Source organism: Cricetulus griseus, chromosome 2 (genome assembly GCF_003668045.3).
Source record: "Cricetulus griseus strain 17A/GY chromosome 2, alternate assembly CriGri-PICRH-1.0, whole genome shotgun sequence".
In the NCBI taxonomy this organism is placed as follows: Eukaryota; Metazoa; Chordata; class Mammalia; order Rodentia; family Cricetidae; genus Cricetulus; species Cricetulus griseus.
In genome coordinates this window covers 256666930-256680388 of record NC_048595.1, presented here as the reverse complement: position 1 = coordinate 256680388, position 13459 = coordinate 256666930, and the positions used below count along the sequence as shown (strand labels likewise).

The 13459-nt window shown below is 41.7% G+C and overlaps 1 protein-coding gene across 1 annotated transcript in view; it reads right to left on the bottom strand.

Annotated features, from left to right (window-relative positions):
* Positions 1-13459, bottom strand: part of Ros1 (ROS proto-oncogene 1, receptor tyrosine kinase) — a 127048-nt gene that overhangs the window by 101493 nt on the left and 12096 nt on the right. The window contains exons 3-5 of the mRNA XM_027402106.2: positions 8799-8858; positions 7358-7384; positions 2078-2138 (exon numbers count right to left, since the gene is read on the bottom strand). Of these exons, the coding sequence (XP_027257907.1) occupies positions 2078-2138; positions 7358-7384; positions 8799-8858 (148 nt within the window). The remainder of the gene's footprint in view (positions 1-2077; positions 2139-7357; positions 7385-8798; positions 8859-13459) is intronic.

Here is a 13459-nt window from a genome sequence, read left to right as displayed (position 1 = left end):
GAAAGAAAGAAAGAAAGGGAGGAAGAAAGGGAGGAAGAAAGGGAGGAAGAAAGTAGGAGGGAGGGAAGGGAGGGAGGGAGGGAGGGAGGGAGGGAGGAGCCCACATTCCTTATAAATAGCCTCTGACAATGTTCATGTAAGCAATCCTCCATCATGCACGTCCCATATGTGCTGAGATTAAAGGTGTGTGCCACCACAGCTCAGCTAAAGTAAAACCTTTTATCTTCCTTTTTTCTTTTTCTTTTTTTTGGGGGGGGTTCCCAGAAAAATAGATCTTTTAAAATTAAAATAAATAAATGTAATTTTAAATTTTTAATAGACCATAAAGGACCAAATTATATATTTATTTCAATCTTACATCAAAATTAATGTATGCTAATTGCAATCATGTGCCCTTTGAACACTTCACAACTTTCCAGGTGTGTATCTGATTAAGTATTGCTATAGTTACTTCCCATCTCCCATTGAGTTTTTTATGAAAGTTTTTTGTTACACTAGAAATCACCAAAAATGTCAGGCTTATTAACAATGAAGTCATGGGGAAAAGTGTAGTAGGGTCTACTGTTATGCTATAAAGCACACCTGAGCAGCGGATCCAACAACATCCAATAGCTGTTCGCTATCCCAATATGCCTGAGGACTAAAACTGTCCTGTACTCCCCCTGAGGGTGCAATGATGCCCTAGGGTACTTCAGTGGTATTTTAGGGTGCTGCAGGGCACCACTTGGAAACCACAAATACAGATTTTTATCTATAGATAGCTTTCATAATGTAGTTGAAAAAAAGTTACAGTTCTAACCCTTTACAGAAATGCAGAGTATTGTTTTCCCTTTCTTTTGTTTATGAGACACTAAAGTGCAGAGCATATTGAGACAGCAAACAACACTTGGCTCTCGATTTCCAACAGCCACTGGGATTAAGGAGCCAGTCTCTGAGACAAGAATGACAGCTTATAGAAGAGCCAGGAAACACTCTGCCACAATGCCTCAGTGGGAGGAGACTCTGGGGTATCTGCTGGAGACGGCCACTAACATCCAGGCTGACTTGCCCTTCAGACATCACTGGGAATCAGTGCACTAGGATAAAGCACTTACTTAAACACACCCAGCCTGGTTTCAAATTGGGCCAAATTGAGCTGCCACACTCGGGAGTTTCACACTCATTCCCATCCATCCCTGGGAGGCATAGCTTCTAAACCCTCACAAATCTCTACTGTCTTTTCTGAGTAGCCATTCACACATGGAGTTCTTTATTGAATAACTATTAGTTAAACAATAAACTCCACATTAAACAAATTATTCTGACACCTTTAGGTCAGCAAAACAGCAGCCCTCCTCAATATCAAGTCTGTTCAGGGTGGAATGCCCCCTCATTGGGTTAACAAGGATTGGACCAGGTGTGTAGAGCCTCAGTAGAGTGCTTGCCTAGCATGCACAAAGAGACCCTGGGATTTGATCCCTAGAATCACATAAAACTCAAAGTAATTGTGCACACCAATATTCCCAAAAAGCCCAAGGATCAAGAGTTCAAGGTCTTCCTTGACTATACATCAAATTCAAGGCCTTTTGAGCTTATGAAAGCCTGCCTTTTTTGTTTTATTTTGTTTTTTCCAGACAGGATTTCTCTGTAGCTTTGTAACCTATTCTGGAACTTTGTAGACCAGACTGGCCTCAAACTCATAGAGATCCACCTGTCTAAGATGAAATGTCAATCATGTTTCACATTTCCTGAATTTTATCTACAAGAGCCTCATCAGCATGGCCTTAGTGTTTGAAATTACAGAGGGTTTTTTGTTTTTGTTTTTTAATATACAAATGTTTGCAGAGGTAGATTTTTGGTGTTTTTTTGAGACAGGATGTCACTCTCTAGTTCAGGCTGACCTTGAACTGACTGCAATCCTCCTACCTCAGCCTCCAGGATCCTGGGACTACAAGTGGGAGCCACACTAGTCTCATTTACAAATATTTTCAATGCTATTGAGATACAGGAGTGTAGGTGTTGTGAAAGGTGCTCCCTTCTTTTTTCATTTGTTCCAGGTAACAGAGCTTACTTCATGACATCATCAGTGTTCTCTTACCCAGCACTTCCTCTTCATAGGTACCCTCGGCAGTGCTGCAGCCAATCTCACAGGACTCCCTCTGTGGAAGAGAAGTGGCATGAGCTGTTTTTGCCAATAAGCTTCAACTACACTCTGGAACCTGCAAGTCTTATCTATCTTCATAAGTGGGGCGTGGTGGCACATGCCTGTCTTCCTAGCCCTCTCCATGGGCAGAATTCTTCCTTGGGCAGGAATTCAAGGCCATCCTTAGCTTCTCAAAAAGTTTGGGGCAGCCTGAACCTGTCTCCCCCAGCCCAGCCTACAGAATGAGTTCCAGTGCTGTCAGGGCTATACACAGAGAAACTGTGTCTCAAAAAAAGAAAAAACAGGGGAGCAGGAGGGGGAGGGTAAAGAACCTGCCTCAAAAACCAGAAGTCAAGAAAGAGTGCAGCATTTAAAGCCCATAGTAGTTCTGGTGGGTTTCAGTGATTTCCAAAACACAATGTGATTTTAGAACATTTTCTTCATGCCATGAAGAAACCTTACAAGGTGTCCTTACGTATTCCAACTTCTTCTCTTTCATTTTGCTGAAGGTGACTCTGGATTTACTGAATTCATTCCATGGCCCTGTCATTCCACAATTTTAAAAAACACTGAGCTTAACAGTTCAATTTTATTTTAACCATCATGATCAAAATTTTGATGAGCTGAAAACCTAAAATTCCAGCCCAAGATAAATGCATTTGATTGTCTATTTGTTGTGTTTTCCCCACTTTCCTTAGAATTAAAAATTGACTACAACATCTACAATAGCCAAACATTCTAATGGATATCTTCATACCAATGCCGACTTCTTAGATCTATAACAGCCTAATCGTGATAGACACCTTATCTCTTTAAAGCAAAAAATAGAGTACATATTTGAGGACTGAAACCCAGACTGCCTGCAGCTCTTAACAGGTGCATCTCCCTTAGCTACAGAGAAAAGAAAAGCAAGGAAGGAAAGTACACATCGTAAAACTCCAGCCAAGCTATCCTTGAGTTTATTCTTGCAGTACCAAGAACAGCCTGCGGTCAATCTCAGGATGACAGTAGGAACCATGGCACAAAGAATCTTCGGGGAGGGGGGTGGAGCTGTAACATGCAAATATTAACTTTGAAATGTTTGAGCTGTGCACAGAGAGGAAGTAGAGCCCGATAAGCTGGGGTTTGCTTAGTTAAGGATTAATTCAAATAACATGGTTTGGGTTTGTTTAATTTAAAGGTTCAGGTACTTGTCACATCCTCTTTGCAAGTTTCAGTAAAGCTCATTTAACCTGTCTACCCACTACAGAGAAGATACCAACCAAGAGGCAACAAAAGCATTACATAAAATGAAGGTTTTTCTTCCAAGAAGCAAAAGACTTTGTTTAGAAATGTATATTACTTGGAGATAGAGGCTATTCTGAAAACAAGGAAATTGTGGCCTTGTTTTTCCTGGGTTCTTTTTTTTTTCCAGGGGAAACACAGAATAAATTTTCTATCATTTTGAGAGTTTAAACACTATCTCAAGTAGAGACAGCGCTATCGGTTATGCTGCCCCACTCAAGAAGGCAAGGCAACGCCAGACTTTAAATGGGGGCATGCTGCATTTCCCAAGCCTGGAGAGAACATGGAGGTGCTGTATCAAAGCAGTTCACACAAACTGAACCCAACACTTCTAGATGGAACATTTATACTAGTTATTCCAAGATACCTGGCTGCCAGCACTTCTCTGCCCAGGGGCTTTATCTGTCTGCCACCTTTGAGTCTGTCTATCCTCACTACCATTTTCCCACAGTACTGGTACCATCTTTATTGTCTCTTGGCTTCCCCGAATGAATAGGCTACCTGTGTCTTCCCTAACTTTCTTCTCACAAGAAAGAAACACCCTCAAACATCCATATGAATTGCAACATTCTTTCCTAAAGACCATTCATTCACTCAAGAATATTTATTGAATCTCTTTTCTGCCCCAAGTATTGTTCTGGGATATAAGAAAAAGGCACCATTGTAGAGAGGGAGGAGTGATGAGGAAAGGGGTCAAGACCATGCTCGGGAAACCCACAGAAACAGCTGACCTGAGCAAGTAGGAGCTTGCCGACTCCAGACAGACAGCTGGGGAACCAGCATAGGACCGAACCAGGCCCCCTGAATGTGAGTAACAGTTAGGAGGCCTGGAGAGTCTATGGGGCTTCTGGTAGTGGAACCAGTATTTATCCCTAGTGCACAAATGGACTTTGGGGGCCCATTCCCTATGGAGGGATACTCTCTCAGCCTAAACACACAGGGGAGGGCCTAGGTCCTGCCCCAAATGATGTGACAGACTTTTATAATCCCCCATGGGAGGCCTCACCCTCTCTGAGGAGTGGGTGGGGTGGAATAGGGAGAAGATGGAGGGAGTAGGAGGACAGAAGGGAAGGGGAACTGGGATTGGCATGTCAAATAAGATTTTTTTAATTTAAATTAAAATTTTTTAAAGAACATGGCAGCAAACAAGATAGGTAAGTTCCCTACCTTGGTAGAACTGGCATTGTCTTAGAAGAGGATATAAAATAAATGAGTGATGAATTTCAAACAAACACCCCAGATAATGAAAAGCATGTGGCTGAGTGTGGTGTCAAGAGGATAAAAGTTGTGGGTCATGACTAGGAGACATCCTTCAGTGTGAGTCATGATGAGGAGAGATCCTTTAGTGTCATCAGCTGGAACAGTACAGAGGTGACTCTGAACTTGAGCAATTAGAAGGAGCAGGGCTTGTGAGAATGTTCATGAGGAAGATATACACCTAGACGCAGGAAGGGCCACCCGCAGTTGTAGAAGAGTTGAAGCCACTGTGTCTGGCACAGAGAGCATGGGGAAAGGGGTCAGGTCAGACAGCAATGAGTCTGTCATTATCATACAGCAGGCATTGTTTTCAAACGGTGGTAAAAATCCACAAAAAGGCTTCCGGAAATAAGAGAGTCTGCATTTGCCCTCCATCAAAGCTCTAAGGTGCTGTCATAGATCGGTTCATGTCTGAAATGATTGGGAATGTTGCAGCTCATTTGGAATCATCATTTTCTAGGTTCTGATTGGACGAGCTATCATTCCTAAGCTCTTCTTCCAAAGACAACATAGTACAGAGCTCCCAGGCACCCATGGATAGAAACATCCATGATGAAGTTTCTTGATTCCAAAAAGATATGGATAACCAAGTTAAAACTCCCATGGAGAGAAAGAATCACATATATAAGCACAGACCACCGGGCAGCATGATGATTGACACTCAAGACTCCTTCCTCCTCTCCCCCCCCCATGGGCACAGTCCTCATAAAGGCTATATTTAAGAATAATTTTTGCTTTAATCATATAATATGGTTCTGAGGAAATTTTGTTTTTCCATATCATCAGGGGAGATCTTCAATTGTTCACCTTTAGGGCAAATATCTCACTCTGTTTCATCAAACCCCACTTCCACCCACTGGCAGGGAAGATCCCTGCAATGCAGCATAGCCACAGACTATTAAGTATTTGATGCCTCAATTCATAGTTTTGCTTCCTGTTAAAGGGAATCTTTATGCTTTATTCATGGATGACCAGGCCAAGTACATACTTTCAGCTCTGGTTTCTAGGCATCTAAATAGAGCAAAACTAAGCTTTATTGTTTGTTTGTTTGTTTGTTTGTTTGCTGGGCGAGGAAGCTCACCCCATGGCCCAAGGATGAAGACCAGAAAACAGCTTCAGGAGTCATGTCTCTCCTTTTACCAGATGGCTGCCTGGTATCAAACTCAAGTCATCAGGTTTGGCAGCAAGCTCCTTTACTCACTGAGCCATCCTGCTATCCCATAACCAGGCTTTAAAACTGAAAGATAATAACATTTGTTCACAAATAAGCATCAGGGAATGCGATTCAGAGTGTTGGCAAAGGATTTTGGTGAATAAAAGGGTTTCTTTTGGGGGTTTGATTTTGTTCTGTTCCAATTTTATTTTTGGATCTCTGTAGACCAGGCTGGCCTCAAACGTGTGATTCCCCCCGCCTCTGCCTCCTGCATGTTTGCAATACAGATGGACTGCACCACACCTGGCCTAAGAGGTCTCATGTAATATGATGTAAATATGTATGGTAGAGAACTCTGTGTTTGGAGAAAGAAAATACAATCACAGGCCAGCAAGATTACTGACTTATGGAGATTGTGGCCAATCTGGCAAGCTGAGTTCCATTCCCAAAACCCACTTGGTAGGTGTATATGCATGAAGACATTCACCTACTCAACACAAATACAAAATAAAAAAGTAAACAGAAAGGAAAAGAGAGAGGGAGGGAGGGAGGGAGGGAGGAGGGGGAGACAGAGAGGAGAGGGAGAGGGAGAGGGAGAGGGAGAGGAAGAGGGAGAGAGAGAGGAAGGAAGGAAGGAAGGAAGAAAGAAAGAAAGAAAGAAAGAAAGAAAGAAAGAAAGAAAGAAAGAAAGAAAGAAAGAAAGAAAACGCTCTAGATAACCCAGAATGATGCACCCTTCTCTTCTTTCCTCCCTGCCAGACTCAGCCTCCCCTTGTTCTGGGACAGAAATTAGAATCTTCTAGACTAGAATAAAGTTACAGTTTGCCCTTGTATTCAGGCTATACATTTTTGTAGATTTTGCACATTCAGACAACCAAGAAGCAAGAATGTTTGTAATTGCCTCTTAACTGAATGTGTACATATACTTGTTTTGTCTTTTTTTTCATAAACAAGGTATCTTAAAGGCTATTTAAGCTGAGCATGGTGGCATGGGACTGTAACAGCACTTGGCAGTAGAGGCAGGAAGACTACAAGTTCAAAGTTATCCTTAGCTACAGAGTATGTTCGAGTTCAGTCCAGTATACATGAGATACTGTCTCAAAAAGGAGGATGAGAGGGAGGAGGGGGAGTGAGCTAGTCCCACAACATGTACATTGTATTAACTATTAAAAGTGAAATATGGATGAAGTATGGAGGATGTAAAGATGTGCACAGGTCATATTATATACTACTGCATTTTCAATGAGGGATTTGAATATACAAGAATTTGTTAATTTTGGTTATTCCTGAAACTGGTACCCCTAGGACACTGAAAGATGATTGTTTACATATATATGTGATGCTATGTGTATGTACATACATTGTAATAAAGACTTACATATACGCATAGATACATCAAACAGCCAATGTCTGTGCCAAAATGGAATTAGACTCTGTTTTATGACTGAGAATTTTTTCATCTTCCTTTGTTAGCCTTTTGAAGTCTGAGAATACGCACTTTGGTTTGATTATCTCTTTTCTATAAGTGATTAGGAACTCACCTCACAAATGGTGGCATAAGTGTCATTCTGCATAGAAAGCAAAAGGAAAGTTATTTAACATCCTGAACATGGCAGATAACTCCAGTGATTCAACTGTGCATTTCCTCCAACTGAAATTGTTTCCACTACTGATAATCAACAGTAAGACAAACAAGTAGGGGTTCATGTGGGCATGGTAGCACACGCCTGTAATCCCAGCCCTCAAAAGCTGATACAGGTGGGTCTCAAATTCAAGAGAATATGGAGACCCTGCCTCAAACTAAATAAATAAAAAGTTGAGTCCTGGTAAGGCATTGTGCAAATAGCTTTTAAAAACTGGGTCTGGAGAGGTTAAGAGCGCTGACTGCTCTTCCAGAGGTCCTGAGTTCAATTCCCAGCAACCACATGGTGGCTCACAACCATCCATTATGAGATCTGATGCCCTCTTCTGGTGTGCAGATATACACGGAAACAGAATGTTGTATACATAATAAATAAGTAAAATCTTTTTAAAAAATTATGATATGTGCATCACCAGGAAAACAGTTAGTCGGGTTATCCACTAGAAAATCTGAATGAACTGGGAGGCAGCCTGTAATGAACCAGGCTAGGGAATTTCACCGAAGCTAAAGGGAGACAAACTGAAATGAAAACAACTAGGAGTTCTAGCTAGAAAAGGCCAGCAATTTCCTCTGCCCACATTGGTGCCTTCCTGTATGGTTGCCTGGCAACAAATGGTATTCCCACTCATGCACTCAGCAAGAATTAGTACCTGCTTTGTGCTCCACCCTGGTCAATGGAGGAGACATGGTCTAGAAAAGCCAGAGTGCTTCATGCCCTGTAAGAACTTACATAGTGGCATTAATGATAAAAAATACTTAACGAGACAAACAATTAAGTTGCAATTGTAATGGTATGCAAGAATAACTCAGTCCGGATGACAAACACTCCTCCTTTTGTAAAATCTGAGTCTTTAATTCACACAGCCACAAATGGTAATGGGCATAAATAACTTTTATAACTGAGGTCTACAAGACAAGAAAAATTATGAGAGTACATATATGAAGAATTAGTTTTTTATAGAGACTAATGATTTTGTATCCCAAGCTGGGTTCAAACACTAAGTCACTCCTGCATCTGCTCTGGAGTGGCTGGATCACAGTTACAGGTTGCCAAACCCAACTTTAACATCCTCAAATAAATTTCATTGTCATGATTTAGCTCATTAACAGAAAAAGATATCAGGGAGGTGGGCCGTGGTTCAGTTGACAGATTGCTATCCTGGGTTCAAACCCCAGACCACATAAACTGATGTGATGGTACATGACCGTAATCCCAACACTCCAAGTAGAGCAGGAAGATGAGAAATTTAAGATCATCCTTAGCTACATATGAGTTTGAGGCCAGGGTAGACTATGGTAGGCCCTGTCTCAAAAAATATGTAATCATATTTAGTACTTACACACTTTAAAGCACACTTTTCTTGATCTTGGGAGTTCCAAAACTGGCATCCTTGAATGCACTACAAGAGATAATAAGACATGGGTGTAAATAAAGAAATGTGACTTCCTTTGTCACTGGAACAGGCATAGCAACAAAAAGTACCACCTTGTATTTTAGAAATATAAATCTATTGACAAAGATAAGACCCCTGGAAGATCTGAGTGGGGCTTCTAATCAGAGCTGCATATCAACAGACAGGCCAAGGCATTGTGTGTGGCTCGCTGCAAGCTGGCAGGACTGCAAAGTGGAGTTAACCCCTGGGCAAGATGACACCCCAAGAACACCCGATACCCTTTCTGCTTGGTAGATGTCAGCCAGTAAAGTCCAGGACAGCAAGACATCAAGCTTATCATTGGTCTCCAGCTGTCCTCATACAACCAGAAAGACTCACAACCAGGGGATTATAACCAGGCAAAATGTCAAATGTAGTAGGTTCAACTCATCTCTTTCCATTGCCTTGTACATTGACACCAAATTGCCAAGTATGGCGTTTTTGAATCTGTTAACTTCTGGCTGCTTTTACGCTAAAGCTGCCCTCAAATGTCCTCCCACAGCTGTTCTGGTCTCCTGCTGAACTGATGGTCCGTAGCTTCTGCTTCATCTTTGTCTGTAACTATCTTGACCATTACTTCCCAGACCACACACTGATAAACCCATGACTGTACCTGACTGCCTAACAAGCTCCACCCAGACGTGCACTACCGAATCAGACATCCACACCTGAGTAACTATAGATTGAGCATGTGACACACTGAAATCCTCATACCTGCACATTCTCCCATTTGTACACTTGAGTGGCCCAAACTGAGAGCCCAAATACATTTTCTTTCTCTAACTCCTCACCCTCATCCCATGAACAAGGCAGCCTCAAACCCTGGTCATTAGCCAAGTTCTCTCTGGCTCCCTATTCACAGTCTCAGCATTCTGATATACCCTTCACAACTTGCCAAATACTCATGGAAGACCCCTCTCAATTGCCTCTTTGGAGAGTTTTTCCAGATGTGGCATGATGGCATAGGTCTTTAATCCCAGCAGTCAGGAGGCAGAGGCAGGTAGACCATTATGACCTGGAGGCCACCTAACAAGTTCCAAGCCAGCCAGGGCTACACAGTTAGACCCTATCTTAAAAACAGAACACTTGATCACATCATTCTTTTCCTTGTTTGCTTGTTTATGTTTTTGATTTTTTGAGACATGGTTTCTCTGTGTAGCCTTGACTATCCTGGAACTCACTTTGTAGACCAGGATGGCCTCAAACTCATAAAGATTCACCTCTCTCTGCCTCCCAGGTGCTGGGATTAAAGGTATATGCCATCACTGCCTGGCTACATCATTCTTTTACTTTCAACTCATCACTCCATTGTCTTGTACATTGACACCAAATTGCCAAGTATGGCATTCAGCACTCTCATTTCCTGGGCAAGTTATTCTAACAATTGACACACAGCTCATTCCTATCTGATTTATGCTTTTACCATCCATTTCTTCTATAATAGAGCTTCATTTTTTTAACTTTTTAAAAAGATTTATTTATTTATTTATTTATTTATTATACAATGTTATGCCTGCAGGCCAGAAGAGGGCACCAGATCTCACTGTAGATGGTTGTGAGCCACCACGTGGTTGCTGGGAATTGAACTCAGGACCTCTGGAAGAGCAACCAGTACTCTTAATCACTGAGCCATCTCTCTAACCACAGCTTCATTTTCATTACATTTTTAATGTGTGTGTGTGTGTGTGTGTGTGTGTGTGTCACAGATGTGGAAGCCAGAGGACTGCTTGTGAGAGTCAATTCTTTCTTTCTTCCCTGTGAGTCCTGGGTACCAAACTCAGGTCATCAGGCTTAGTGGCAAGTGCCTTTATCTGTGGATCTATCTATCTCTCCTACCTGATCATTGCTGCTGCTGCTGCTGCTGCTGCTGCTTCTTTTATTTTTTTTATTTATTTTTTTATTTTTTTATTTTTTTATTTTTTTGCCTTTTAGGTTTTGTTTTGTTGGTTTTTCGAGATGGGATTTCTCTGTGTAGCTCTGGCTGTCCTGAAACTCACTCTGTAGACCACGCTGGCCTCAAAGTCAGAGAACTGCCTGCCTCTCCTTCCGAGTACTGGGACTAAAGAGATGTGCTACCACCTTTCAGATTGAGCATAGCTTCTTAAACTGTGGGCCATAATCTTCCCTAAATGGGCAGTGGGATGGTCATGAAAAAAAAAATGGCACCAGTAAAAGACTTCTAAATGCTCAAAAATTAATTCAGAATCATACGTGTAATGAATCTGAGGTGATTCTAGAAGCTTCTACCTATGTGGCACTACATGATTTCATTGTAGCCTTAGTTCTAAGTACATGTCCACTTTATAATATGTGTGTGGACATATTACATGACATCTTGAATGGCCTCTGGCACAATTCACCTCACATATGAAGCTATTATAGTATGAATCGCAGTGTTCTTTTTTTAGTTATATATGCAACGTTGTCTGTTCTCATAGAAAAATAGTAATTAATTTTATTAAAGATTTATTTATTATGTATACAGTGTTCTGCATATATATATATGCAGTATTTATATATATATATATATATATATATATATATATATATATATATCCCTGCACAACAGATCTCATTACAAATGGTTGTAAACCACCATGTGGTTGCTGGGAATTGAACTCAAGACCTCTGGAAGAGCAACCAATGCTCTTAACATCTGAGCCATCTCTCCAGCCCCCTTAAAGTAGCTTTTATTATTTTCTATCATCATTCCTGTTTGAAAGAAAAGGGCTGGCTAGTCAGGTGGTGGTGGTACATGCCTTTAATTGCAGCAACTCAGAAGGCAGAAAAAAGCAAGCAGATTTCTGTGAGTTTGAGACCAGTTTGATCTACAGACTGAGTTCCATGATAGCAAGAATTACACAGAGAAATCATGTCTTGACAAGCCAAAAAAAAGTCTCTCCAGGAAGGGGAAATAGAATCAATCTTCTGGGTGGACTAGATGTGGGTGGGAATGGGACCATGAAGGATTGAATGAGGATGGATGGAGGAGTTGGATACTGAAAAAGATGAAGGGGGCACCCCCTCTGCATTTCAGGATCAGGTAGAAACCTGGTGCAAGGGGAACTCCCAGAACTCTACAACATGACCCCAATTAAGACTCCTAATAATAGTAGACACATAGCCTGAACTGGCCATCTCCTGTGATCAGACTGGTGACTACCCCAATTGTCATCAGAGAGCCTTCACCCAGTAACTGATGCAGTGACCCACAGCCAAATATTAGGAGAAGCTCAAGAAATCCTGCTAAAGAGGGGGGGAAGTATTGTAGGAGCCAGAGGGGTCAAAGACATCACAAGAAAACCTATAGAAACAACTAACCTGGCTCATAAGAACTCACAGAATATGAACCAACAACCAGGGAGCCTGCATGGACTGACCTAGGTCCTCTACATATATGTGACAGTGGTGTAGCCTGATCTACTTGTGGGACTCCTAACAATAGGAGCAGCAGCTGTCCCTAATGCTTTGGCTGACTCTTGGAAACCTATTCCTCAACTTGGATGGCCTAATACAAGGGGAGGTGTTTAGTCTTACTGCAACTTGCTATGCCATGCATTGTTGATAAACATGGGAGGCCTGCCCCTCTCTGAACAGAAACAGAGGAGTGGATGGGGGCAGTGGGGGCAGAAGAGAGGGGAGACAATAGGAGGGGAGGAGGAAACTGTTTTGGGATATAAAATAGGAAGAAGGAAAGAAGAAAGAAAGAGGAAGAGAGGGAGGGAGGGAGGAAAGAAAGAAAGAAAGAAAGAAAGAAGGAAGGAAGGAAGGAAGGAAGGAAGGAAGGAAGGAAGGAAGGAAGGAAGGAAGGAAGGAAGGAAGGAAAGGAGAAGGGCCCTTATAAGTGCATACACTTAAATACTTGGTCCCCAGTTGATGGAACTGTTTGGGAAGGATTAGAAAGTGTGACCTTTCCGGAGAAGGTTAGCTCTCTCTGCCTTGTGATTGTGCCTCCAGATGTGAACTCTCAGCTATTGATACAGTGCCATACCTGCCTGCTGCCATGCTCCCCAGTGTGATGGTCATAGATTCTAGCCCTCTAAAATTCTAAGACCAAAATAAACTCTTTCTTCTATAAGTTGCTTTGGTTGTGGTATCTTATCACAGCAATAGAAAATAACTAAAATAATATTCCAACATAGAAGTAGCAAATTGGTATATCTTTGAATTATATTATGTTAAAATTCTTGATTTTAAAAGTTGATGTTTAACCACTTGTGCAGTAAGTACTACTGTTGTGGAGATAACCAACAGCTTTCTAATTGGACTTAAGGCTCACTCCAGAGGAGTCTACAATTGTACACCTGGTCAAAAACCCATGGTGGGAGAGATGACAGGCCTTACAAGGGAACTGAATATTGGTTAGCTAAATTAACATAATTTCAAACTGCCTTATAAATATTTGTGTTTATATCCGCAGGCAAAAGTGACTCTCAGCCTTAACCACAGAAGCCTCTTTTTCCAGTGAACAGTGAATACAGAGATTCATGTCTGCGTAATAGGCTAAGAACACTTGACAGATGAGTGCTCAGACTTGACAGATGAGTGCTCAGCCCTGAACAAGACAT